The 27793-nt window shown below is 40.9% G+C and overlaps 1 protein-coding gene across 3 annotated transcripts; it reads left to right on the forward strand.

Moving 5' to 3' along the window:
- Window positions 1-416: 416 nt before the first annotated feature.
- On the forward strand, window positions 417-26994 carry LOC117299850 (low-density lipoprotein receptor-related protein 2-like). 3 transcript variants are annotated; one of them, XM_033783403.1, is made up of 12 exons: window positions 417-633; window positions 5075-5126; window positions 6612-6736; window positions 9008-9188; window positions 10191-10327; window positions 11635-15253; window positions 16364-20037; window positions 20909-21154; window positions 21993-22098; window positions 22514-22636; window positions 25042-25137; window positions 26019-26994. In XM_033783403.1, the coding sequence occupies exons 1-12, from the start codon at window positions 487-489 to the stop codon at window positions 26471-26473; spliced, it is 8961 nt and encodes a 2986-aa protein (XP_033639294.1). In that variant the 5' UTR covers window positions 417-486; the 3' UTR covers window positions 26474-26994. The 3 variants fall into 3 exon arrangements, with proteins under 3 accessions (XP_033639294.1, XP_033639293.1, XP_033639292.1); XM_033783402.1 differs by having other exon boundaries at window positions 11635-14143; window positions 15143-20037; XM_033783401.1 differs by having other exon boundaries at window positions 11635-20037.
- Window positions 26995-27793: the final 799 nt, after the last annotated feature.

A 27793-nucleotide genomic window follows, 5' to 3' on the forward strand; every position in this document is an offset into this window, starting at 1 on the left:
GTAAACCGAAACTATAGAGAATGTTTTGTTTGATTTTAATTAATGAAATAAGTATTAAAACCAAACAGGCTTTTAAAGTACAAGTTTCAGAATGATTTATTTCGTATTTATTTGACTACAATTAAATGGAATACTGCACTATTAGCCGAGGGGTTGGTTGCTTTCATAGATTTACGTATTTTATTTTGAGTGTCAATTTTGTGCTAACTTTTCTCACATGTTGCTTCAGTAATGTAATTGATTCAAATTAATAAAACAAACTTTTGGATAATATTCCAAAATATGCTTTACAGTCCTAGTTTCAAGTCCTCTAGAAATGATTTCCCTTCCATTTTATTTTGGTAGTGCTCCCACAAAAAAAAACCTCTTACGTAACGCAACATTGACCACTCCCCCTTTTGGTTGCGGCCCAAATTCTTTGAGCACAACGTGGTCATTCCAAAACTCCGGCACGTCTGAGGTACGACGTGTCAGCCAGCGATTACCATGCCGTCCAAATCGCGTTTAACACCGTGCAGAATGACCGGCTGGGTCATGTCGGCCACGCCCGTTGTTTTACTCTACATCGCGGTAACCATTCTCTTTGTGCTGACGTTTGTTTCGAATCCATGCTGTGTGGAACATACGGAACAGGTAACTCTTGTTTTTATGTAGAAGCGGACACGTTTTTAAAATCTGTAATCGTTGGGTAGTCATATTTTCATGATTTGTGTTGAGAGAGAACTGGGATAATTATGATCTGGAAAAACTTATTTTATTTTTACCAAAAATTAATTTATACAACTTGCGGGTACAACCATGTGTGGGGGCTTCTACTCTGGAAAGAGCCGGTGAAAGATAAGTTTGTCTCCTTGTGTAGTTTGGTCATTTTTCCCTTTCATCTTTTATAGGGTTTGTTTCTATGCATTCCTTTGTCGTTTGGTGCTTTTTATTGTAGGCCTATATATATCTGTTACCGAGCTGTACATTACATACCATAATTCGGTACTTTTACTGCAGTGTCCTTTCTCAGTAATGTTTTGATAAGATAAAACAAACCTTAGTAATTCCCCAAAGTAACATGTTCGCATCAATGTTGGTATGATGGAAAAATATTTCCGTATTAACCACCATTTTTCCGAAAAAATATCTCATCTATAGACCTTATGCACATGACGTCATTTCAGTAGGGCGCCCTCACCTAGAGGTCAAAAGGAGGTTGTTCATTGGTCAATCCTGTGCGCCGCGCGTACAAATCTGTGCGTTTCGATTGTTTCGTCACCGTTTTTCCACTAAGATGGCCGCTGGATGACGTCAATGCATAAGGCCTATATAAGTAAAATTTAATCAGGGTTAGGGTTTATTTAGAAAATTATTAATAAATACCCCAGACTGTTTCGCTATTCCTATTGGTGGATAGCGCGTCACGTGGGTGTGTATAAACATTTGTTCATGACCGGTAAAAAGTGTTAATTCATGGGCGTGACACGCGACTTTGCACCTGTTCTTATAAGACAGTTTGTTCATTCCTATTGATCGAGAAGCAACGGCTGAACCAGTGGCGCCACATCACGCGATACGCGCGACGCGCACAGCGTTCCCTTATAAGGAGTTGTTTACCCGAGGGTGGTGGAGGGAGCCTTACCATTTCATAGCTGGAGGGGTGTTGTGTTGAAAGAAATCATTGAACAATGTTATACTTCTCTGAGAGTATAGAATGAATTGAAACGAAACGGGTCAATTAGAATTAGTTTACAGGCGTCATTTTACTTTGATGCTTACAAGACAAATTAAGGGGTTGGGATCAAGATTTTCTTGGGGTCTGTTTTCCTTTCTTTGACCTACATTTTTTTTAATACTTTTTTTTCTTTCTAATGATGCAGAGGCTTTAGGCAGTGGACACTATTGGTAATTACTCAAAATAATTATTAGCATAAAACCTTACAGGGTAACGAGTAATGGGGAGAGGTTGATAGTATAAAACATTGTGAGAAACTGCTCCCTCTGAAGTGACGTAGTTTTTCGAGAAAGAAGTAATTTTCCGCGAATTTGATTTCGAGACCTCGGGTTTGAATTTGAGGTATCGAAATCAAGCATCTGAAAACACACATTAATTACTTCGTGTGTCAAGGGTGTTTTTTGATTTCATAGTTATCTCGCAACTCCGACGACCGAATGAGCTCAAATTTCTGCCTATGTTGAGATACAGCAAGTGAGAAGACTAGTCTTTGACAGTTACCAATTGTGTCTATTGACTTTAAATTATGTAAATCTCAGGGACGGCAAGTTTAAAAACATGACATCCAATCGCCTATAATACTCAATACATTCTTGTACATAATTCATTAATTCAGAATTATCTATACTATTAAAAGCGTAACCCGCGCCATCTTGGATTGAAAATTAGAAGGTCCAGTGGCATGGCATCCTTGTGGAATCCAACACGGTTGTGTCGTTACAGACGTCAGGTTGCAAGTCTACAAAACCCTGAACCTAACTCCCTCTTACGAGTTGTCTGATTGGCTGGAGTCACGAGCGATATCTCCTTACAATCCATGTGCGGTTGTCTGGTTTTGATATGGGCCATCTGTTGGTCGAAGGGGGAAGCCGTATAGGCTGCACACAGAGTCACCTCTGTGGTTGTCTGGTTTTGATATGGGCCACCTGTTGGTCTTACGTCTAAGGGGGAAGCCGTATAGGCTGCACACAGAGTCACCTTTAGGTTTGAAGTGGGTGTGGCAACCTCGGACTCCCATTAACATTCCAGAGTGACTCATTGATGTTTCGCAGAGGGGTAAATGGCATTGTGTGTATACCATTTTGTACAGGGGGGTTTAGTTTCGCGTGTTAAATAAAAAACATTAGGCTTTAAAACATGCATCTGTTACATATGTGTTTATTACAATTAAGTCACTCATGTAGGCCTATCCAACTTTCCAGCATTTGTTAAACGCATCAAACAGCAACCCATTGTTGTGAAACTTTATTTGTTCCATTTAACTCTGCACCATTAGTGGTGGGTACAGTCATGTCATCCCCACACACAGAACGTATAATACACGCAAAAGTTGAAACATTTTCAAAAAGAAAGTAAATACATCACTGATTCTTTTCATGTACATTGTATAGGTTTTGCCAGTAAACCTACAAAAGAGTACATGAAATCACCGTTTAAGAATAGTATGCTTTCATAGTTACGAACTTTGTGACATATCAACGGCTGTTTTGAAGCTGTAAACGAACATTCCATTCAAAGTTCTGAAGCAACAAAATTGTTAGAACGCAGTTTGGTCAGGACTCGGGATTTTGCCAAATCCGTTTTGTATTAAGCAATCGGCCGTCGGGTTTTGTTATCGAAAGAGCCCTCATGTGCAGCTGAATCGGTACTTTTTACGAATTTCTCCATACAAAATTATCCAAACTGGCCTACAAACCCTTAAAACAGCAAGGCAAATGTTTTCTGAAAGTGAATTAAGTGAGAGGATGTAGGGGTAGCTGGCATACAAACCCTCAAAATAACTAGGCAAATGTTTTCTGAATGTGAATTAAGTGAGAAAATGTATGGAGTAGTTATTAAAGACCAATAAAATTACCGTTTCTATTATTTTAGTTTGTATAATAGGGTTCCACAGAACGATAACTTGGATGTTTTATCAGGGGGACTTCGTCACGCGGGGCGCGCGCCCCGGTGGATGTTGACCAGAAAGTTTACATGAGAATTAATTGATATGAGAATAAACTAAAAATTAATGAGGCCGACGCTCTAGCTGTTACTCCCAAAAGCTGTGGTAAAAACAGTAGATTTATAGATGTTGCACAGCATGTTCCGAAGCGCGGCATCCCTCTATATTTTTTTATTTTTATTTTGTGGAGGGATCCCAAGTGCGCCCTCAGTGTTGAACTAGATAAAGTTTACTTTTTTGGGTTGTCACGTGACAAGTTACTTCTTTATTGACAGCTTCGTTTTCTTGAACGGGAAACTTGATTTAGGACCGGTTTGCTCTCTAATTTTAAAGGTGACATGGCTCTGGCCATGCTCCAAAAGCTATTCATGAGGGAGGGATAAGCCCATAGAGCCACGTGTGAGTATTGTTTTGTGTTTAAACCCTCAGTTTATCTGACTAAATGTCATTTTTGTGGGACTCAATTTGTAGACGAGTCACCATGTGTGATGCCGGGTAGCATCACGTGTGCGGCGTCCAGCTAGCCCTGTTTAGTGTTAGCTGACCTTTTTTGTGACCATCCTTTGTGACCATGCTCTGATAGTGCATTGTGTTACTGTGTAGTGTATTATTTTAACTTTTTGCACTGTATTGCATATTTTGTCCTATTGTATTTGAGAAATTATGAAACCATTGCAATAGAGTTTATTATTAATTTGATGCTTCATACGTGAGTGTGAGGTCTCGAAATCAACTAATCCCCTATCTAACTATGTCTAACACAACTTCATGTGACAAGGGTGTTTTTTCTTTCATTATTAAATATTTATCTCGCAACTTCGAACGACTTCAACAAATACCAATAGTGTCCACTGTCTTTGATAATTATGAATATGTTATTAATTATTCTGAATCTGATTCTGATTGTATTTTGGCGAATGCTCGTCGTTTATGAATTAGACAGACAGGAGACTGTCTCTCCTTCCCATGTCTCCATAATTGTATATGAGTCGATGACACACATGACACTAATCATTAATAATGATCTGATAATAATTTGTCTCTGTTGTGATATATATTTTTGTTTATGTGTGTTATTTCGCATTCTACTAAATATATTGTCTCTATACTAAACCGAAAATGCTTCAATGTTAATTGTAAACCTTTTGCTCGCTCTAAAATTCGCTCTAAAATTTCTCTTAAAATAAACAAAAGCTGTTACCAAATGACCTCCTGCTTAAAATCTCGCCCTGAAAAAAAATGAATTTTGCACCATTTTTGTTAATGGGTTTAAGAAGTATTTTCACACTTTCATGAGGGACTTAATCTTTAGGAAAGTGAGTTCCTTACAAAACTGAATTTGATATTGGAGACTCTCTGTAGATGAAAATGGCTCGTGTTGTTTGTTTTTGTATCAATTTTTTGTTTTACAGGTTGGACGTATACCAAAAGCAACATCGGACGAACTTGTAAACAATCATAAAGGTAAGATTTATCATATCTATAGTTTATAAAATAATTTTTTTTTTTTTTTTACTCATTCCCTCTCTCTCTCTCTCTCTCTCTCTCTCTCTCTCTCTCTCTCTCTCTCTCTCTCTCTCTCTCTCTCTCTCTCTCTCTCTCTCTCTCTCTCTCTCTCTGAAGTAGGTATGGTTTCCTTACTGGTACCACTCCAACTACAGCCTGTCCTTCAATTCAAGTGCTGCTGGTTTCATTTCAGCTTATTTAAAGGCACTGGACACTATTGGTAACTGCTTAAAGGCAGTGGACACTATTGGTAATAAGTCAAAATATTTATTAGCATAAAACGTTACTTGGTAACGAGCAATGGGGAGAGGTTGGTAGTATAAAATGGTGTGAGAATTGGCTCCCTCTGAAATGAGGTAGTTTTTGAGAGAGAAGTAATTTTCCATGAATTTGATTTCGAGACCTCAGATTTAGAATTTGAGGTCACAAAATCATCCGATTGCACACAACTTCGTGTGACAAGGGTGTTTTTTTCTTTCATCATTATCTTGCAACTTCGATAACCAATTGAGCTCAAATTTTAACAGATTTGTTATTTTATGCATATGTTGAGATACACCAAGTGAGGAGACTGGTCTTAGACAATTACCAATAGTGTCCACTGTCTTTAAATTTATAGCATTAAAACTTACTTTTATGAGCGATTAATGGAGTGATGTTGATAGTATAAAACATTGTAAGAATCGGCTTCCTCTGAAGTAACGTAGTTTTCGAGAAAGAAGTAATTTCTCACTAAAATATTTGTACTTGATTTTGAGACCTCGGATTTTGATTTTGAGGTTTCGAATTCAAGGATCTGAAAGCACCGAACTTCATGTGACAAGGGTGTTTTTTCTGCCAATATTATTTCGCAACTTCGACGACCAATCGAGTTCAAATTTTCACAGGTTTGTTATTTTGTGCATATGGACAGGGAGTAACTCGTCTTTACAGGATGGGTTTAATGCGTCCTATCGTCTTGCGATACGACACTGAACTCGTCCTAAGTCCTAGGATCAATCTCAAGTTAGGATGAGTTGGTGAAATCGACGACTGACACTCTTTTTAAAGACACTGGATGCTATTTGTAATTGTCAAAGACCAGTCCTATACTTGGTGTATCTCCGCTCATGCATAAAATAACAAACCTGTGAGCTCAACTGGTTGTCGAAGTTGGGAGATAATGAACGAAAAAACACCCTTGTCACATGAAGTTGTGTGCGTTTAGATGGTTGATTTCGGTACCTCAAATTCTAAATCTGTGTTCTCGAAATCAAATTCGTGAAAAATAACTTCTTGCTCAAAAACTATGTCACTTCAGAGGGAGCCGTTTCTCCCAATGTTTTTTACTATCATTATCTCCCCATTACTCTTTACCAAGTAAGGTTTTTAGCCATGATAACTATTTTGAGTAATTACCAATAGTGTCGACTGCCTTTAATTCATCTCTTTTTCCAATGACAGGCTCAAGAGTGAAGCGGCTTACCATGTCGTCATGTACCGGCAGTCAGTTCCGATGTGATGACGGTCATTGCATACCTTTCACATTCGTCTGTGATCAACACCAGGGCGACTGTGTAGGAGGGGAGGTAAGTTACCTACAATCAATGATTAGGTAGGGTGTCATGTAGTGCTGGGCGAATAGTGAAATTTTGATATTTGGATACCGCTGGCCAACTATCCGAAATTAACCGGATATTCGGATAGTTTTTTTCTCCGCTAGAGGGCGCTATTAAAAAAAAAGATTGCCGCTAGAGGGCGCTGTTCGTTTGTGAATTTGAGATTGTATGGGCGGATTGATATTAGTTTTAGACAGTGTCACTCGGTTCATTCATAAAAATAAGCAGATCTAATTTAAAGATGGCGATTTGCTTTTTCTTTTGATCGTGATTGACTCTACGTGAAGGAAAACTTTCATAATCTTTGAACAAATTATGTCAGAAATTTCATTGTTTTAACTCTTCACGGAGGTGAGCATAGTTAAATACTTAATTTATGCTGTTTTATACTGTCTTAATAGAAGTTTCACAAGGATTCAGACAAAACATTCCTATCAGTTGTAGCCCGACGTCCGCGGATATTCGGATATTAAAAGAATATCCGGTTACTTAGTTGTAATTACAGAGCTATCCGGTTTATAAATAGCTATTAGCGCCCTATGGGGATATCCGGTTAAGAAAAAAAAAGCATTCACGGTTACGGATAGGAAAACCTATTCCCCATTAACCGGATATTCGAATAATTCGCCCAGGCCTAGTGTCATTGACGAGTGGTTATTAAGAGCATCTTATATATGTTCTGGTGGTTAGAGGCACTGGACACTATTGGTAATCACTGTTAAGATAAAAACTTACTCGTTAACAATCAATGAAAAGCTGTTGATAGTATAAACATTTAATAGATGTCAAATTTGCACCGGGGATAAAGAATATTAGTTTTGGTTTTATACACCAATGTGTGTAAGCACTTTATACCAGTACTTTCCTGAGTCCTGTGAAAAAAATACCACAGGCATGTTACTCGGGTGGTATTCGAAACCACGACCCTTGTAATTCTAGAGCAGTGTCTTACCAACTAGACTACCGAGGTTGCCAGGTAGCTAGAGGCAGTTCAAATCCTGTGTTTTGGCAGCGGGTACTAAAACATTTGAATTTGATTCAGAGTCCTCAGAATTTGAGGTTGAGGTCTCGAAATCAAGCATCTGAAAGCACCCAACTTTTTATGAAGAGGGCGTTTTTTTCTTCCATTATTATCTCACAAATTTTGATAGGTTTGTTATTTTGTGCGTATTTTGAGAAACACCAAGTGAGGAGACTGGTCTTTGACAAATACCAAAGGTGTCCAGTTTCTTTAGTCATCAAAGTGTTGGTTTGAATCCCGGTCATGGCAATTGCGTCAAGATTCCCAACTATATTGCTTCTCTTCACCCATAGGTATAAATGGGTACCTGTGAGGGTAGAGGTTGATATTGTGTATGAAAAAACCTTTGGAGCGCCGTGGGTGCCCATGTTATATACTCCCAAAGGAGCTGAGAAAGATGGGATGTTAGGGCCTATTGGACTAATGACAAGCGCATCGAGACGGTTTTTGTGGAATGTGCTAAAGAGGAATTCGTTGTTGTTATTATTTATTATTATTATTAAAAGCAGGGTGTACTTTGGGTAACTATTCCACAAGTAAGTGACTGTAAAAATTTCTTGGTAAAAAGCAATTCGGAATATTGTAAAACATTGTTAGAAACGGCCCCCTTTGAAGGATTGTGGTTTCAGAGAACAAGGGAATCTTTCACCCAAAATTTGAATCCGAGAAAGGATTTAGGAATGACGCCTTTTCTCAGGCACCTGAAAGTACACAATGTTTTGCAACGAGGGTGTTTTTCCATTCATTATTTCCATGTAACTTTGATAACCAATTTAGCCAAAATTGTGTTACAGGTTTTTATTTTATGCACGTAAGGATATATACAAATTGAGGAAACTGGTCTTTGAAAACCGACACCTTTCGCAATTGTCAAAGACCAGTCTTCTCACTTGGTGTATCTCAATATGTAATATGCATAACAAACCTGTGAAAAATTGAGCTACATTTAAATTGGTTAACAAAGTTCAAGAAAATAATGGAAGAAAAAAACACCCTTGTCGCACAAGTTGTGTGCTTTCAGATGCTTGAATTCAAAACCTTCAGCTGAGGTCCAAATATTTTAATGAGAAATTACTCCTTTCTCAAAAACTATGTTACTTCAGAGGGTGCCAATTCTCACAATGTTTTCAAACTATCATTAGCTCTTTTTATGCTATTACTAAACCTTATCCACTTATTTATCACTCGGTGTTTTAAGTCTGTTTTTTTTTTTTCCCAAGGATGAGAGAAACTGCCAAAGTAATGTATGCGCCGAAGACCAGTACCGCTGCCCAAGTGGGAAATGTATCCCCAACTACTGGATATGTGACACTTCTAATGACTGCCCAGATGGAGCGGATGAGAGCAAGTTCGATTGTCAGGGAAGACAGTGTAGTACTGGACAATTCAGATGCAACACAGGTATGGACTAACAGACCCTTCCCACGAAATATGTAAATTGCATAGCACATGCGCACTAACAATTTGGTTGGGAAACAGGAGGGAACATCGCGCTGTTTTAGTTAGTTGCCAGTAGAGGGCGCTATTTATATTTATATGTGAACGTAACAACCCGTGATTGGCCAATGGCGGGTTCCTGGTAACAGGTGTTAGTTGTAAAGTTTAAAGGATATTTTTATTTAATCCTCTTCCTTAAGAGACACTGGACACTATTGGTTATTTTCAAAGATAAGTCTTCTCACTCGTTGTATCTCAACATATGCATAAAATAACTAACCTGTGAAAATTTGAGCTCAAGTGGTCGTTGAAGTTGCAAGATAATGAAAGAAAAGCAACCTCGCACATGAAGTACTGTGCTTTCAGAAGCTTGATTTCGAGACCTCAAAATCTTATTATATGGTCTCGAAATCAAATACATCATTTCAGAGGGAGCCGTTTTATATTATATAGCACCCAAGCAGATCATTGCCATTTGATTGGAGGATTGCTCGTCACGTGTTGACAAACAAAGTACAATTGCACATCATTCAGTGCTTTTTATCTTTCCATTCACCTCTTTTTTTCTTTTTCCATCTCGAAAAGTGCTATTGCATGGTGAGTAAAAACATCACTGCCGGTGCGTGTCTTTGGCAATGCAGTAGTGGAACTGCAAGGCACACTTGCTACATGCGGCGTCTGCGTGTCTCAAAATAGCTGTACAGAACGTACACAGTCACTGTTAAATCCAACAGGCCGAATGTTCCATTCAACTTGGCTTCGCCTCGTTGAATAGAACATTCCATCTTTCAACTCATGAAATTATTCGCACCATTGCACTCATAAACACTCATTATTTGTTTACTATCAACCTCTCTCCATTACTCATTACAGAGTAAGGTTCTTACGCTAATAATTTTGATGAGTGACTATTAATAGCGTCCAGTGCCTTTATAATGTACCTCTCGATTTGGTTCTTCTCTTCAGGTTCCTGCTTGCCGATGCCATTCAGCTGTGATGGTGATACAGATTGCAAGGATGGCGAGGACGAAGTCACATGCTCCGCTACTCAACAGTGCAAATCAGGACAGTTCCAGTGTACCAACGGTCAATGCATACCAGTGGTATGGACAAGTTATTATTGTATAATTGTATATTTAGTTTGCGGTAACACCATGTGTGTATTTACTTGCCAGGTAGAGTTGTTCTATAAGAACTGTCTTGCTTTATGGTATTCTGCAAACCAAATATACATTAATACATCACCATGCAATGCCTCATATATTGTATAATTTATATCACAAATCGTTAGATTTTTGATACATGTAGTCTGGTACACTGACGTGCATGATCACAAGATATCACTTAAATTCCTCAGACTATCGAGACAGTTGCTATGTCACATGACTAGGAGCACGTTTATTTTAAAATGGCCACAATTTGGAACAATTTGACCCCCCCATAATTGAGGCATCCTGTTTCCCAAATTTGATTATCACTGTTTCTTCTTGACCATGGAAAATAATTGTTTCCTTGTTAATTTTCTAACCACTTCTTTACTCATGCACACAGACACTTTTGGTTAGCAAACCTCAGAGTTTTGCACACAAAGTGAATGCGACACACTGACACAGCACCATCTGCCCAAAGGGCCATGTTATTTTGACATATTTTACTGGAAATTCCTGTTGTGCTCATATGTTACTCTGCTTCATAGTTTTATATTTATTTTAATTCATTTAATTTATTCGAGTTGTGTAGCCAAGGACCATCAGAAAGCAAACTTAATCACTATTAGTCAGTAACCACATGTAGATACAATGAACGCTGTTTTAGTTTGAGATGTGGGGCGAAAACCCCAGAAGATGTATTTCAGGAAAACCAGGGCCCAGTTTCATTGAGCTGGCAAGCACAAAAATTGCTTAGCATGAAATTTCTTCCTTGATAAAAACAGGATTACCAACAAAATTTCCATTTATTGCATATTTTTTGTTACTGGTATTCAGCTGTTGTTTGCTTATATCCTGAAAATCATGTTGGAAATCATGTTTTTATCAAGGAAGAAATTTCATGCTAAGCAAGTTTTTGTGCTTAGCAGCTCTATGAAATTGAGCCCTGGTTAGGTAGGGACTGTTGGGCAATCCAAGTAGAACCCCAGCAAATCAAAGTTCAAGAGGCGGGAGACGAGAAAAGATATCCTTTAGCAAACCGAACACCCATAATTAAGGCCCGGTCACACAGGCCACGAAAACGAGAACGATAAAACTGCACTCCCTCGATTGCTCCATGCAGAATACGCCCACACTTATTCAACCAATCGAGTGCGTTGATTTTTATTGTTCTTGTTTTCGTTCTCCTTATCAGGGCCTGTGTGATCGGGCCTTAAAAGTGCCAACCTATAATTTATTGAGTGTTTCTCCTTCTTATGCAGAGTAAGAGATGCAATCAAGTCAAAGACTGCAGCTCTGGCGAGGATGAACTTGACTGTCAGGATCCTTGTCCCCAAGGATTTCGCTGCAAGGCAGGAAACTGCATCCATCAAGCTTCAGTCTGCAACAAGGTACCGGACTGTGCTTCTGGCGAGGATGAGCTTAACTGCCCAGAAAGATGCCTCAACCAGTTTGAATGCCACAACGGCAACTGTGTAGACTTGGACAAGAGATGCGATGGAAGGGAGCACTGTTTGACCGGAGAGGACGAGAACCAGTGCCCAACTGTTTGCAGTAGTCTTCAGTTTCGCTGCGCAAGAAGTCGGAAGTGTCTAAGCAGAGAGTATGTTTGTGATGGCGTGGTTGACTGCAGTGCGGAGGAGGATGAGCAGAATTGTTCACCCTGCCCTGGTCAGTATAACTGTGGGACTGTCTGTATCTCTTTAGCACAAGTATGTGATGGCCAGGTTGACTGTCCTGGAGGAGTTGACGAGGGGAGCTGTCAGAGAAGATGTTCTGTGGGCGAGTATCGTTGTCACAATTCAAATTGTATACCGCAGAGGGGTGTTTGTGATGGCACGGTGGACTGCCCAGCTGGTGATGATGAGGTTAACTGTCGAGGAAGGGCCTGCACGATAAACCAGTACAAATGCCGTGAAGGATTGTGTATCGCCAATAATCGAGTCTGTAATAATCGGGTCGACTGCGCTGGTGGTGAAGACGAAAAGAACTGCCCAAAACTCACCAGGTGCATGATAGGAATTCTACCCGTTGAATGCAATAATGGACTGTGCATCTCTTCAAGTCAAATTTGTAATGGTCAAAGTGATTGTCCCGAAGGTGAAGATGAACGTGGCTGCCAGGATGTTGGCTGCTTGGCTAACCAGTTCAGGTGCAACGATGGTAGATGCATTTCACAGAGCCTTGTGTGCAACCGTGTCAGTAACTGCATTGGTGGAGAGGATGAACAGAACTGTCGTGTTTGTTCAGTGAACGAGTTTAGATGTAGTGACAGTCGCTGTGTCACATCCTCACAAGTTTGCAATGGACAGAACGATTGTGTATCGGGGGAAGATGAACAGAACTGTAATGGTTGTTCGGGGAATGAGTTCCGTTGCAGAGATGGTCGATGTATCCAGCCAGCCTTGGTATGTAATCGACAGTCTGACTGCATTGGCGGCGAGGACGAGTTGAATTGTCCTGGCTGCTCCACAAACCAGTTCCGATGTTCTGATGGTCGATGCATCTTATCTTCACACGTTTGTAACTCGCAAAGGGATTGTTCAGATGGTGCTGATGAGTTGAACTGTAATGTGTGCACATCAAATGATTTTTTGTGCAATGATGGTCAGTGTATTTCCTCGAGTAAACTTTGTAATCGACAGTCTGACTGTGCCGGAGGTGAAGATGAACATAATTGCCATGGTTGTATCACAAACGAGTTTAAGTGTACTGACAATAGCTGCATCATGTCAGTCCAAGTTTGTAACGGAATGAATGACTGTCCCAACGGCGAAGACGAAGTAGATTGTGATGATTGCCTGCCAAACGAATTCCGTTGTAGTGATGGTCAATGTATTCAGTCAACTCAGATATGTAATCGACAGAATGACTGTTCCAGTGGTGAGGATGAGTTGAATTGTCCTGGCTGCTTGTCAAATGAGTTCCGATGCAGAGATGGTCAATGTATTCTTGCAACTCGGGTATGTAATCGCCAGAATGACTGTTCCAGTGGTGAAGACGAGTTGAATTGTCCTGGCTGCTTGTCAAATGAGTTCCAGTGCAGAGATGGTCAATGTATTCTTGCAACTCGGGTATGTAATCGACAGAATGACTGTTCCCGTGGTGAAGACGAGTTGAATTGTCCTGGCTGCTTGTCAAATGAGTTCCAGTGCAGAGATGGTCAATGTATTCAGTCAACTCAGATATGCAATCGACAGAATGACTGTTCCAGTGGTGAGGATGAGTTGAATTGTCCTGGCTGCTTGTCAAATGAGTTCCAGTGCAGAGATGGTCAATGTATTCTTGCAACTCGGATATGCAATCGACAGAATGACTGTTCCGGTGGTGAAGATGAGTTGAATTGTCCTGGCTGCTTGTCGAATGAGTTCCAGTGCAGAGATGGTCAATGTATTCTTGCAACTCAAATATGCAACCGACAGAATGACTGTTCCAGTGGTGAAGATGAGTTGAATTGTCCTGGCTGCTTGTCAAATGAGTTCCAGTGCAGAGATGGCCAATGTATTCTTGCAACTCAGATATGCAACCGACAGAATGACTGTTCCAGTGGTGAAGACGAGTTGAATTGTCCTGGCTGCTTGTCAAATGAGTTCCAGTGCAGAGATGGTCAATGTATTCTTGCAACTCGGGTATGCAATCGACAGAATGACTGTTCCAGTGGTGAAGATGAGTTGAATTGTCCTGGCTGCTTGTCAAATGAGTTCCAGTGCAGAGATGGCCAATGTATTCTTGCAACTCAGATATGCAATCGACAGAATGACTGTTCTGGTGGTGAAGATGAGTTGAATTGTCCTGGCTGCTTGTCAAATGAGTTCCAGTGCAGAGATGGTCAATGTATTCTTGCAACTCAAATATGCAACCGACAGAATGACTGTTCCAGTGGTGAAGATGAGTTGAATTGTCCTGGCTGCTTGTCAAATGAGTTCCAGTGCAGAGATGGCCAATGTATTCTTGCAACTCAAATATGTAATCGACAGAATGACTGTTCCAGTGGTGAAGATGAGTTGAATTGTCCTGGCTGCTTGTCAAATGAGTTCCAGTGCAGAGATGGTCAATGTATTCTTGCAACTCGAGTATGTAATCGCCAGAATGACTGTTCCAGTGGTGAAGATGAGTTGAATTGTCCTGGCTGCTTGTCGAATGAGTTCCAGTGCAGAGATGGTCAATGCATTTTGTCAACACGCGTATGTAATCGACAGAATGACTGTTCCAGTGGTGAAGATGAGTTGAACTGTCCTGGCTGCTTGTCGAATGAGTTCCAATGCTCTGATGGTCGATGCATCTTATCTTCACAAGTTTGTAATTCGCAAAGAGATTGTTCAGATGGTGCTGACGAATTGATCTGTAATATCTGTGCAGCAAATGACTTCTTATGCAACGATGGTCAGTGTATTTCCTCGAGTAAACTTTGTAATCGACAGTCTGACTGTGCCGGAGGTGAAGATGAACATAATTGCCATGGTTGTATCACAAATGAGTTTAAGTGTACTGACAACAGCTGCATCATGTCAGTCGAAGTTTGTAACGGAATGAATGACTGCCCAAACGGCGAAGACGAGGTAGATTGTGATGATTGCCTGCCAAACGAATTCCGTTGTAGTGATGGTCAATGTATTCAGTCAACTCAGATATGTAATAGACAGAATGACTGTTCCAGTGGTGAGGATGAGTTGAATTGTCCTGGCTGCTTGTCAAATGAGTTCCAATGCAGAGATGGTAAATGTATTCTGTCGACTTTGGTATGTAATCGACAGAATGACTGTTCCGGTGGTGAAGATGAGTTGAATTGTCCTGGCTGCTTGTCAAATGAGTTCCAGTGCAGAGATGGCCAATGTATTCTTGCAACTCAGATATGCAATCGACAGAATGACTGTTCTGGTGGTGAAGATGAGTTGAATTGTCCTGGCTGCTTGTCAAATGAGTTCCAGTGCAGAGATGGTCAATGTATTCTTGCAACTCAAATATGCAACCGACAGAATGACTGTTCCAGTGGTGAAGATGAGTTGAATTGTCCTGGCTGCTTGTCAAATGAGTTCCAGTGCAGAGATGGTCAATGTATTCTTTCAACTCGGGTATGTAATCGACAGAATGACTGTTCCAGTGGTGAAGATGAGTTGAATTGTCCGGGCTGCTTATCGAATGAGTTCCAGTGCAGAGATGGTCAATGTATTATGGCAACTCTGATATGTAATCGACAGAATGACTGTTCCGGTGGTGAAGACGAGTTGAATTGTCCTGGCTGCTTGTCAAATGAGTTCCAGTGCAGAGATGGTCAATGTATTCTTGCAACTCGAGTATGTAATCGCCAGAATGACTGTTCCAGTGGTGAAGATGAGTTGAATTGTCCTGGCTGCTTGTCGAATGAGTTCCAGTGCAGAGATGGTCAATGCATTTTGTCAACACGCGTATGTAATCGACAGAATGACTGTTCCAGTGGTGAAGATGAGTTGAACTGTCCTGGCTGCTTGTCGAATGAGTTCCAATGCTCTGATGGTCGATGCATCTTATCTTCACAAGTTTGTAATTCGCAAAGAGATTGTTCAGATGGTTCTGACGAATTGATCTGTAATATCTGTGCAGCAAATGACTTCTTATGCAACGATGGTCAGTGTATTTCCTCAAGTAAACTTTGTAATCGACAGTCTGACTGTGCCGGAGGTGAAGATGAACATAATTGCCATGGTTGTATCACAAATGAGTTTAAGTGTACTGACAATAGCTGCATCATGTCAGTCCAAGTTTGTAACGGAATGAATGACTGTCCCAACGGCGAAGACGAAGTAGATTGTGATGATTGCCTGCCAAACGAATTCCGTTGTAGTGATGGTCAATGTATTCAGTCAACTCAGATATGTAATAGACAGAATGACTGTTCCAGTGGTGAGGATGAGTTGAATTGTCCTGGCTGCTTGTCAAATGAGTTCCAATGCAGAGATGGTAAATGTATTCTGTCGACTTTGGTATGTAATCGACAGAATGACTGTTCCGGTGGTGAAGATGAGTTGAATTGTCCTGGCTGCTTGTCAAATGAGTTCCAGTGCAGAGATGGCCAATGTATTCTTGCAACTCAGATATGCAATCGACAGAATGACTGTTCCAGTGGTGAGGATGAGTTGAATTGTCCTGGCTGCTTGTCAAATGAGTTCCAGTGCAGAGATGGTCAATGTATTCTTGCAACTCGGATATGCAATCGACAGAATGACTGTTCCGGTGGTGAAGATGAGTTGAATTGTCCTGGCTGCTTGTCGAATGAGTTCCAGTGCAGAGATGGTCAATGTATTCTTGCAACTCAAATATGCAACCGACAGAATGACTGTTCCAGTGGTGAAGATGAGTTGAATTGTCCTGGCTGCTTGTCAAATGAGTTCCAGTGCAGAGATGGTCAATGTATTCTTTCAACTCGGGTATGTAATCGACAGAATGACTGTTCCAGTGGTGAAGATGAGTTGAATTGTCCGGGCTGCTTATCGAATGAGTTCCAGTGCAGAGATGGTCAATGTATTATGGCAACTCTGATATGTAATCGACAGAATGACTGTTCCGGTGGTGAAGACGAGTTGAATTGTCCTGGCTGCTTGTCAAATGAGTTCCAGTGCAGAGATGGTCAATGTATTCTTGCAACTCGGGTATGTAATCAACAGAATGACTGTTCCGGTGGTGAAGATGAGTTGAATTGTCCTGGCTGCTTGTCAAATGAGTTCCAGTGCAGAGATGGTCAATGTATTCTTGCAACTCGGGTATGTAATCGCCAGAATGACTGTTCCAGTGGTGAAGATGAGTTGAATTGTCCTGGCTGCTTGGCGAATGAGTTCCAGTGCAGAGACGGTCAATGTATTCTTGCAACTCGGATATGCAATCGACAGAATGACTGTTCCGGTGGTGAAGATGAGTTGAATTGTCCTGGCTGCTTGGCGAATGAGTTCCAGTGCAGAGACGGTCAATGTATTCTTGCAACTCGGGTATGTAATCGACAGAATGACTGTTCCGGTGGTGAAGATGAGTTGAATTGTCCTGGCTGCTTGTCAAATGAGTTCCAGTGCAGAGATGGTCAATGTATTCTTGCAACTCGGGTATGTAATCACCAGAATGACTGTTCCAGTGGTGAAGATGAGTTGAATTGTCCTGGCTGCTTGGCGAATGAGTTCCAGTGCAGAGATGGTCAATGTATTCTTGCAACTCGGGTATGTAATCGCCAGAATGACTGTTCCAGTGGTGAAGATGAGTTGAATTGTCCTGGCTGCTTGTCGAATGAGTTCCAGTGCAGAGATGGTCAATGCATTTTGTCAACACGCGTATGTAATCGCCAGAATGACTGTTCCGGTGGTGAAGATGAGTTGAATTGTCCTGGCTGCTTGTCAAATGAGTTCCAGTGCAGAGATGGTCAATGTATTCTTGCAACTCAGGTATGTAATCGACAGAATGACTGTTCAATTGGTGAAGATGAGTTGAATTGTCCTGGCTGCTTGTCAAATGAGTTCCAGTGCAGAGATGGTCAATGTATTCTTGCAATTCGGGTATGTAATCGACAGAATGACTGTTCCAGTGGTGAAGATGAGTTGAATTGTCCTGGCTGCTTGGCGAATGAGTTCCAGTGCAGAGATGGTCAATGTATTCTTGCAACTGGGGTATGTGATCGACAGAATGACTGTTCCAGTGGTGAAGACGAGTTGAATTGTCCTGGCTGCTTGGCGAATGAGTTCCCGTGCAGAGATGGTCAATGTATTCTTGCAACTCGGGTATGTGATCGACAGAATGACTGTTCCAGTGGTGAAGACGAGTTGAATTGTCCTGGCTGCTTGGCGAATGAGTTCCAGTGCAGAGATGGTCAATGCATTGTTTCAAGCAAAATATGTAATCGACAGAATGACTGTTCCAGTGGTGAAGATGAGTTGAGTTGCCCGTTTTGTTTGTCTACTGAGTTCCGGTGCAATGATGGCCAATGTGTGTCTGCAACAAAACGATGTAACAGAGTAGATGATTGCACTGGAGGTGACGATGAACATAATTGCCAGGGCTGTATCACTAATGAGTTCACATGTAATGATGGCAGCTGTATTTTTTCCATCCAAGTCTGTAATCAACAGAACGACTGCCCAAATGGAGAGGATGAGCTAGATTGCCTCAGCCAGAGTTGCCCAACCGGCAAGTCTGGGTGCCCTAATGGTCAGTGTATTATCTCAGACCTGGTTTGTGATGGCAAGAATGATTGCCCGTCAGGAGCAGATGAAATGAGCTGTTCATCCTGTCAAGATAATGAGTTTGAATGTGATGATGGGAGATGTATTGCATCAAGTCAAGTCTGTAATAAGCAGAAAGATTGCGTTGGAGGGGAGGATGAGCAAAATTGTCCCATTCCAGGTTGTCCGGACGGCCAGTTTCAGTGCAGCGATGGAATGTGCATAAAGTCCCTGCAAGTCTGCGACAAGCAAATGGACTGCGCAACAGGCGAGGATGAACGCGACTGCCAATCTCGGCCATGTCTGTTAAAGGAGTTTGAGTGCGACGATGGTACGTGTTTTCCTAGCTCTGTGGTTTGTGATAATAAAGTCGACTGCAGAACAGGCGAAGATGAGGTGGACTGCTACGAAAGGTGTCCTGCTCAATATGAATGTGTGAATGGTCCTTGTATTCCAAAGGATAAGAAGTGTGATTTAATAGTGGACTGCCCATTTGGTGATGATGAAGCTACGTGCTCGTACAAAAATGGTCAATGCTCCGACAACGAGTTTGAATGCAACTCTGGGAACTGTATTAAATCAGGTTTTGTCTGCAACGGCAGGAAGGATTGTGCACAAGGAGCAGACGAGGAGAACTGTGCTGTCAACAGGTGTCTTGGCCGATTCGCTTGTCAAGGTGGGAGATGCATCACACTGACCGAGCTCTGTGATGGTGAGCGGGATTGCCCGCTTGGAGATGATGAGCTGAGCTGTGGTGCTAGCCCAGAGCCCTGCAATGGTTACAGGTGTAGTAGCGGCCAGTGTATACCAGCAGACGCTCGCTGTAATGGCTGGCTAGACTGCTATGGTGGAGTGGATGAGGTGGGTTGTACAGTAGACCCATGCATGCATCTCTTTGTCTGTGGAGATGGGTACTGTATCAACCCAACTCTTATCTGCGATGGGAAATCAGATTGTCTGAACGACAGAGACGAGCAGGGCTGCAGTCCGGATCCGTGTCTTGGTATGTTCAGGTGTGGTAGCGGTTCCTGCATCGCTATGTCTCTGTTATGCAATGGCCTCTCGGATTGTCCTGATGGAATCGACGAACAGAGTTGCCCTATAGTCAATAAATGTCCTGGTGCTTTTGAATGTCGGAGCACAGGTGTCTGCGTTGTGTCCACTCTTGTATGTGATGCCCGTAAGGACTGTCCAGCGGGTGAAGATGAACTTGGATGCCCTGATCAAACATGCACAGCCAGCCAATTCCGCTGCAATGATGGCACGTGCATCTCCTCGGGTCTTGAGTGTAACGGCATTCGCAACTGCGGCGGGAGCGCTGGAGAAGACGAAGGGAACTGTCAAAGTGTCCTCTGTGCTGTAAATCAATTCAGATGTAACGATGGATCTTGTGTGTTCAGAAGGAATCTCTGTGACGGGATTTGGAACTGTGTGACGGGTGAGGACGAGATGAATTGCCCTCAAGGATGTCTTGGTAATCAGTTTGAGGTAAGTGTACATGACCTAGTTGGATTTATGTCAGAATAATGCGCCGTATTTCTGACTGCTTGAGGCACTCTCAAAGGGAATTAAAGGGTAGCGACGAGTTCTTTAACGGCCGTTTAAAACCGGCAGGGTCGTTGCCGTGTGATAAAGGCCCGAGCCTTTATATATGAATATTTTATCATTAAATAATTTTGTGCGGGTGTTGGCACTGAAAAGAGTCGTCAACGGTATATTCTGCTCATCTTCAGGAGAATCTGGAGTATACCGTTCAAAAAGTCGAGACCACACCGCCTCATTTCAGAGCCAACACTCGCACAGAAGAGATTCACACGTGGTTGTACTTGCAAGTTTACTACTTATACACATATTGACTGGCAATGAGGTAACTAGTGTACGTCTATTCCCCCGAGGGACTTGTATGTGATCTGGAGTGACCAGAAGAGGGACCTATTTCCAGAGGCTGAGGGAAATAGGCACCTCTTCTGGTCACTCACAGGCCCGAGGGGGAGTAGACGTATACTAGTTACTGAATATGCCAGCCATGTGTTTTATAACACATCTTGGTCTTAAACGTGAAATCTGGAAAAGAAAGGCATTTTATAGTTGCTGTATAAGGTGTTCATCTAGAGAGGGCGCTGTAACCAGACTTCTTTTAAAGACTAGTGCCTGGCGGGCACTATTCCCGCAAAACATGCGCTGCAATCGTTATAGACCATGTGACTGTGTTTCAGCTAAAAGCAGAATACAAAACAAGCAAGAGGTGTGTTATAATTGTTTATAGTTTCTTCCTAAAGATATAATTATTCAAATTCTGGACATGAACATTAGTTTGTCCTATTTTTTTCACTTTGGTAATGATGATTTTTTCCTATAGTGCAACAATGGCGTGTGTATTCCAGCGAACTGGCATTGTGACAGACAGTATTCAGATTGCTCTGCGGGCGAGGATGAGATCGGCTGCCCCACGACAGTTCAGAACCCTTGCCCCATCAATCAGTTCGCATGTAACTCCGGTACCTGCATTTCAGCAAGTAGTCGATGTGACGGGCTGTATCGAGACTGTCCTAATGGGGAGGATGAAGTGCAATGCCCCACGAGATGCGGCTCGTACGAACTACAGGTAGGTTCTGTACTAGTCTGGGCAAAAAGGCGAAATGGTGTGCTCATGTGATGAGACAGGGAGGCCTATCTGGTGCAGCTACAGATGGTCTGCCTATGGGTAGACCTCGAGGCAGAGGCTGCCCTAAGCTGCGCTCGATGGACAACGTCACAAAGTGGAGTAGTAGAAGTGCAGGAGAGCTAAGAAGAACAGTGTTTGAAGGTGATGGCGGCGACTCCAAGAGTGCGCCCCCATTACAATATGAGGATGAGGCGGCCACAGATGTATGTCTATGCCGAATGGTGATGATGAATAGTCATTAGGTTTTAAGGAAAAACATGTTATATTCTAGCCTCTCTCTTTAAATACACTGGACACTATTGGTAATTGCCAAACACAAGTCTTCTCACTTCGTGTATCTCAACATATGCAAAAAAATAACAAACCTGTAAATTGATTTGAGCTCAATTGGTCGTCAAAGTTGCAAGATAATAATGAAAGAAAAAACACCCCCGTCACACGGAGTTGTGTGCTTTCATGTGCTTGATTTCAAGACCTCAAATTCTAAATTTAAGGTCTGGAAATCAAATTCGTGGAAAATTACGTCTTTCTTGAAAACTACATTACTTCAAAGGGAGCCATTTCTCACAATGTTTTATACTATCAACCTTTCCACAATACACGTTACCAAGTAAGGATTTATGCTCATAATTATTTTGAGTAATTACCAAAAGTGTCCACTGCCTTTAATGGAGCTTTTCAGCAGTGTATTATTTATATGTGTTCTTTTTCATCTCATTTTAGTAGCTGCAAGCAAAATAATTTATTGTGGTTTATGAACATTTGTTTTTTTCCAAAGTGTGGGATAAAATGTGTTTCTGCGGATCACCTTTGTGATGGGGTTGCAGACTGTTTACGCGGTGAAGATGAGGTTCCAGCCACCTGCGACGAATTTGCAGAATTAGGTAAGATGTAATTTTGTAACTTCACTCACCTAACACTGTGCAATCATAGACTGAGATATAAGAACTAAAGGGCGCACTGGTGATGCTGCGTGTACAAACGGGACCGCAAACAGAGACGCATCTTCTATACCTAGTTCCAAGTAGCGTTTTTGAAGTTTAAAAAGTGATGTTTACAAAGAGCAATTTTCTTGAAAGACATCAAACAGAGTAACATTTAGTAGTTAAAATACAGGAGAGTTGTTTTCAGAACTGGGAAGTCTACCAAACATTCGATAAATCTACTCTGTAGAGAAAGACAGTTCTCCAAAAACAAGTTCTACATAGCAAAATGCACTCATTCTATACTTTTTGGAATGATTTTTGGTTGAAACTGTGTGTCAGGTCTTTGAAATAATGTTGTTTGTCGTTTCCCCAGGCAACTGTGATCCGCACTTCCAGTTTGCCTGCTACAATGGCAGATGTCTTTCAAGGGAGTATGCGTGCGATGGCATAACTGACTGTTTGGGAGGCGAGGATGAACGACTCTGCTACCAAAATGGTAAACATACCTTATATTCATTAATACCTAAGACAGTTTATCCGTTCTGATAGGTCGAGAGGGCATTAGGTAGCGGTGTTTGAACAGATGATATAACACCAGTAAAAAGTGTTGAAACATGGGCGTGACACGCGAGCTTGCACCTGTGCTTTTAAGACAGTTTCTTCATTCCTATTGGTTGAGAGCAACGGCTGGAACAGTTGTGCCACATCACGCGATACGTGCGACGCGTACAGCAATCTCCTTATAAGGAGTTGTTTACTCGAGGGCCTTAGCATTTCATAGCTGGGGGGGGGGGGGGGGGGGGGTGTTGTGTTAAAAGAAATCATTAAATAATTAAAATCTTTGCATTTATTTAACTTGTTGACCAAAAAGTGTTGATGTTTTTTAAATGAAAAGGTATTTATGAATAGGAATCAAAGTGTGTTGAATCGGTTTTCAACTATAGTGGTTTGAACCCGCTGAGATCTGTTTTTTAAAATAATTTACCTCTACTTCGTCTCGGTAAAACTATCAAGAAACAGGCCTTGGCGGGTTTATACCACTAGTTGAAAACCTCTTCACCACACATTGATTCCCTTAGTAATGGGGACGTTCATGGAAGACCTTTGAGACGCTGGCCGCAGCAGACATATTGGTCCTTTATGAAATGTGGACCCTTTGGTGCTATACTGTTTACAAGAGTTAATGTAAAATACTTTGAACTCGTCTTACTATAAAAACATTACTCAGGTATTTGTATTTTGTATTTGCACACATTTATTTCATTGCTGCCCTAAACTTACACATTTTACAAAGTTTTATAAATATATTCAAATTATGAGTAGTTTACAGTATTACTTAGTATCTTAGGATATGAAAGTTTACAATGATTTAGATAGTTATATATTAGGAAGCTTTTAAAGTAGGACAACAATTAGGTTAGGGTGAAGCAGAGGCTTTTGTGCCCTAACCTATGGACAGACAAACAACATAAAATACTATACAGAAGAAAGAAAACACAAGACAGACTAGACAAACAAAATACACGACAGAGGCTATAATATGATGGTGAGTAAGTTAACAATATACTTAAATAAACCTACGAATAAGCATCAAGAAGTTGTTTTTTTAATTTTCTTGTGAATGCAGGAAGATTGATTGAAGTAATTTAATTGAAGTAATTTAATTGAGTAACTCAACAAGTTGAGTAACTCAACAAGTTATTCCAAAACATAACGCCAGGTCGTCTGTGTTAACACATTGTTTTTCAATTGTCAGGAATTGATGGAATACAAATTGGACCAGTGGATCCAAGCAAGTTGCATTTCCTTTTTTGAAAGTATGATCAATTCTTTTGCATGTTGTCCCTTGAAGAGCTGCAAAGCTAACTGTTCACAAGGGTTTTAAAGGCACTGGACACTATTGGTAATTACTCAAAATAATTATTAGCATAAAACTCTACTTGGTTTCGAGTACTGGAGAGCTGTTGATAGTATAAAACATTGTGAGAAACGGCTCCCTCCGAAGTAACATAGTTTTTGAGAAAGAAGTAATTTTTAACTGAAAATTTTTTTTTAACGAAATTGGATTTCGAGGTCTCGAAATCAAGCATCTGAAAGCACACAACTGGTGCAACAAGTTATAAATGTTGAATGGCTTTTAACTGCGACCCTGTTATATTAATAGGGAGATCGCCAACATAGGGCTATTGCAGCTCAGTTGGTCGAGTGTCCAGGTTGTGTCATAACTTGGTCTTGATCCCTGGCTGAATAACAGTTATATGTTAAAAAGCTTTTAACTGTCCCCTTGAACAATGATATTGTAGGGAGATTGCCAACAGGGCTATTATAGCTCAGTTGATAGAGTGCCCAGTTGGTCATAATCCCTGGCTGAATACCAGTTATATGTTAAAAAGCTTTTAACTGCCCCCTTGAACAATGATATTGTAGGGAGATTGCCAACACGGCTATTATAGCTCAGTTGATAGAGTGCCCAGTTGGTCATAATCCCTGGCTGAATACCAGTTATATGTTAAAAAGCTTTTAACTGCCCCCTTGAACAATGATATTGTAGGGAGATTGCCAACAGGGCTATTATAGCTCAGTTGATAGAGTGCCCAGTTGGTCATAATCCCTGGCTGAATACCAGTTATATGTTAAAAAACTTTTAACTGCCCCCTTGAACAATGATATTGTAGGAAGATTGCCAACAGGGCTATTATAGCTCAGTTGATAGAGTGCCCAGTTGGTCATAATCCCTGGCTGAATACCAGTTATATGTTAAAAAGCTTTTAACTGCCCCCTTGAACAATGATATTGTAGGAAGATTGCCAACAGGGCTATTATAGCTCAGTTGGTAGAGTGAGTTCACTTGACTGGAGGTTGTTTGTTCAAACCCCGCTTAGTAAATTTATCTTTGCTCAGCCCCAAACATTTTAGGCGTGGTATTAGAGCTTGGCCAGAAGTTCGCTGTGCTGAAGGAGAAAGTGCAGATGTTGGAGGGACCATTTCAGGAGGCTGGTAAGAGTTGTTTTAAATTTCCACTCTTGCAGTTTTCCCTACCTTAAAGGCAGTGGACACTAACGGGTAATTACTCAAAATAACTGTTAGCATAAAACCTTACTTGGTATCATGAGCTTTAAAGGCACTGGACACTATTAGTAATTACTCAACATAATCATTAGCATAAAACCTTGTGAGGAAAGCACATCTGAAAGCACACAACTTCGTGTGACAAGAGTGTTTTTGTTCTTTGATTATTATCTCGCAACTTCGATGACCAATTGAGTTCAAATTTGTACAGGTTTGTTATTTTGTGCGTATGTTGAGACACACCAAGTGAGAAGACTGGTCTTTGTCAATTACCAAAGGTGTCCCCAGTGTCTTTAAAACTGTCCGAAAAAGGACAATGTGGAATAATTCTTGCACAAACCAAATGACATGATGTCCATCTTGCTACTCGTGACTTGAATTTTACACTGCATTCTTGACAATTTGTCTCTGGAATTTTGTTTGTCCCGAATCCACCAAAGAAATTGCAAAAAGAAACTGCAAAATAATCAACTAAAACCAGTATTAGGAAATGTTCACAACAAAGCAAACATTTATGTTTCTTAACATTGATATTTACCCAAAAACTTTACCATCGCCAGACACTCAAAGCCTGAAGGCCACTTCAAGGTGTGGGCTACATTTATGTTTTTCCAGAGGTCGTTGCCACCTACTCTTAGGGCTGAAACAGGGTTACCCCTTTTACAGTCCATACGGATGTAGGCTTGGGTATCATCAGACCGTAAACCTGGCTGGACGAGCAGAAGGCACTACCTCCCCAATTTTACGTAGCAAGTTTTACAACCGCGAAATTGATGTGTTGTTTACTTTGTTTCTTGTCTTTTCTAAAGATGCCCTAAAAGTTGACCTTGAACAAGTCATCAAGGAATGCATGACCACCCTGACTGGTATATTTGTCACCCTTGGCCTTGACGTCGACGAGTCAAGCAACCAACAACCGCCCACAACAGGACTCTCCAGCAGTGAGATGGCTACCGATCGACCAGCAGCCCAGACTAGACCACCAACTCTACCCTTCCCGCCTAGACCAAGCGTCAACTCACCACCACAAGAAAATCCCTCAGGAGACGACGATTCGACATACGAAGTACTGCGAGAAGAAAACCTGGCTGCAGAGTTAAATGATGAAGACCATATCATCGACGAAGAACTACGTGACGTGAATATGCTGGCTGTAAAGTCAAACTCTTCTAAGAAGAAATCTCAGAAAATGGATAGATTTGTTTCCTATCGAAAAAAGCAACTCAAAAAGCTCATGCTTAAGAAAAATAACAGCATTGGATAATTGGAAGCCACTAACGGCCACTGTAATGTCCTGATCTGACAATGTGATAATCTATAAGAAGGGTTAGCAAAGTTTGTGGAAGCAGCATGAAATAATCTCTCCAAGCTTTGGTGGATCAAATTATATTTAGCAGTTGATTATTTAAAGTTGCTTGTCGAAATGAATTCTTTTAACAGTTGCCTCAATAATAGACGTAAGACAATTCAACATTGAATTTATGGCCCTTTTCGAAACGACTGGATTTGGCTTTGGACCCAGCTCGGACTAGCTTGGCCCTGCCGGTCGTTTTGACAATTGCGCGTGCTTTGTGATGAGAGAATTGAGCCTCAAGCCGAAGCCCGTGGTTTCGAAAAGGGCCTGTATTTAAGAAGATTTGTAACAAAATATGATATGATGAAATACACTTCATAGAATACAGGTTCATTTTATTGCAATTTTTCTCTTCTGTTAAAAGCAGTGGACACTATTTGTAATTACTCAAAATAATTATTATCATAAAACCTTTCTTGATTACGAGTAATTGGGAGAAGTTGATAGCATAAAACATTGCAAGAAACAGCTCGCTCTGAAATGACGTAGTTTTGGAGAAAGAAGTAATTGTCTTGAATTTGTTTTCGAGACCTCAGATTTAAAATCAACCATCTGAAAGCACACAACTTCGTGTGACCATGGTGCGACAAGGGTGTTTTTTCTTTCATTAATATCTCGCAACTTCGATGACCGATTGAGCTCAAATTTTCACAGGTTTGTTATTTTATGCATATGGTGAGATACACAAACTGTGAAGACAAGTCTTTGACAATTACCAATAGTCTTTAAATGCAAGCACATCATTGTACCATACATTATTCAAATGAAACAAGCAAACTGAAATAAAACATTAGGGAAAACTGTCATTTGACTGCAAAGTAAGCTGGATCGCTTGTGCATTTAACTGATACTTATATATCGATGATTAAACCGAGAGGCACACATTTATTGATAGTTAATTACATATATTTTATTTACAGTTATTTTATTTACAGATGATTTATTTATTTAAATTATACAACTTTGAGGTTTTTCAAAATATCTCACTTTGATTTTATTGAGAAGGGTCGTGGGTTCGAATCCCACTTGAGTAAAATGCCTCTGTTTTTTTCTTCTTCACAGGACTCTGGGAAAGTACCGAGTATATGTATACAGTGCTTACACACGTCGTTGTAAGGGTAAAAACCAAAATTAATATTCTTTATCTCCGATGCAAATTTAAAATCTAATAAAAGTTCCATGTGATTACATTTTTGGCAAGGACTAGACTGGTTAACCAAGTCCTCAAAA

This window comes from Asterias rubens, chromosome 15 (assembly GCF_902459465.1).
Source record: "Asterias rubens chromosome 15, eAstRub1.3, whole genome shotgun sequence".
In the NCBI taxonomy this organism is placed as follows: Eukaryota; Metazoa; Echinodermata; class Asteroidea; order Forcipulatida; family Asteriidae; genus Asterias; species Asterias rubens.

What these genes read in the sequence shown, in the direction of transcription:
- LOC117299850 (XM_033783401.1), top strand. Translation starts at nt 487, where the DNA reads ATGCCGTCCAAATCGCGTTTAACACCGTGCAGAATGACCGGCTGGGTC. An exon ending in GCGACTGTGTAGGAGGGGAG is followed by an intron (nt 6,737 to 9,007) that starts GTAAGTTACCTA and finishes TTTTTTCCCAAG; the next exon opens with GATGAGAGAAACTGCCAAAG. An exon ending in GTCTTGGTAATCAGTTTGAG is followed by an intron (nt 20,038 to 20,908) that starts GTAAGTGTACAT and finishes TTTTTCCTATAG; the next exon opens with TGCAACAATGGCGTGTGTAT.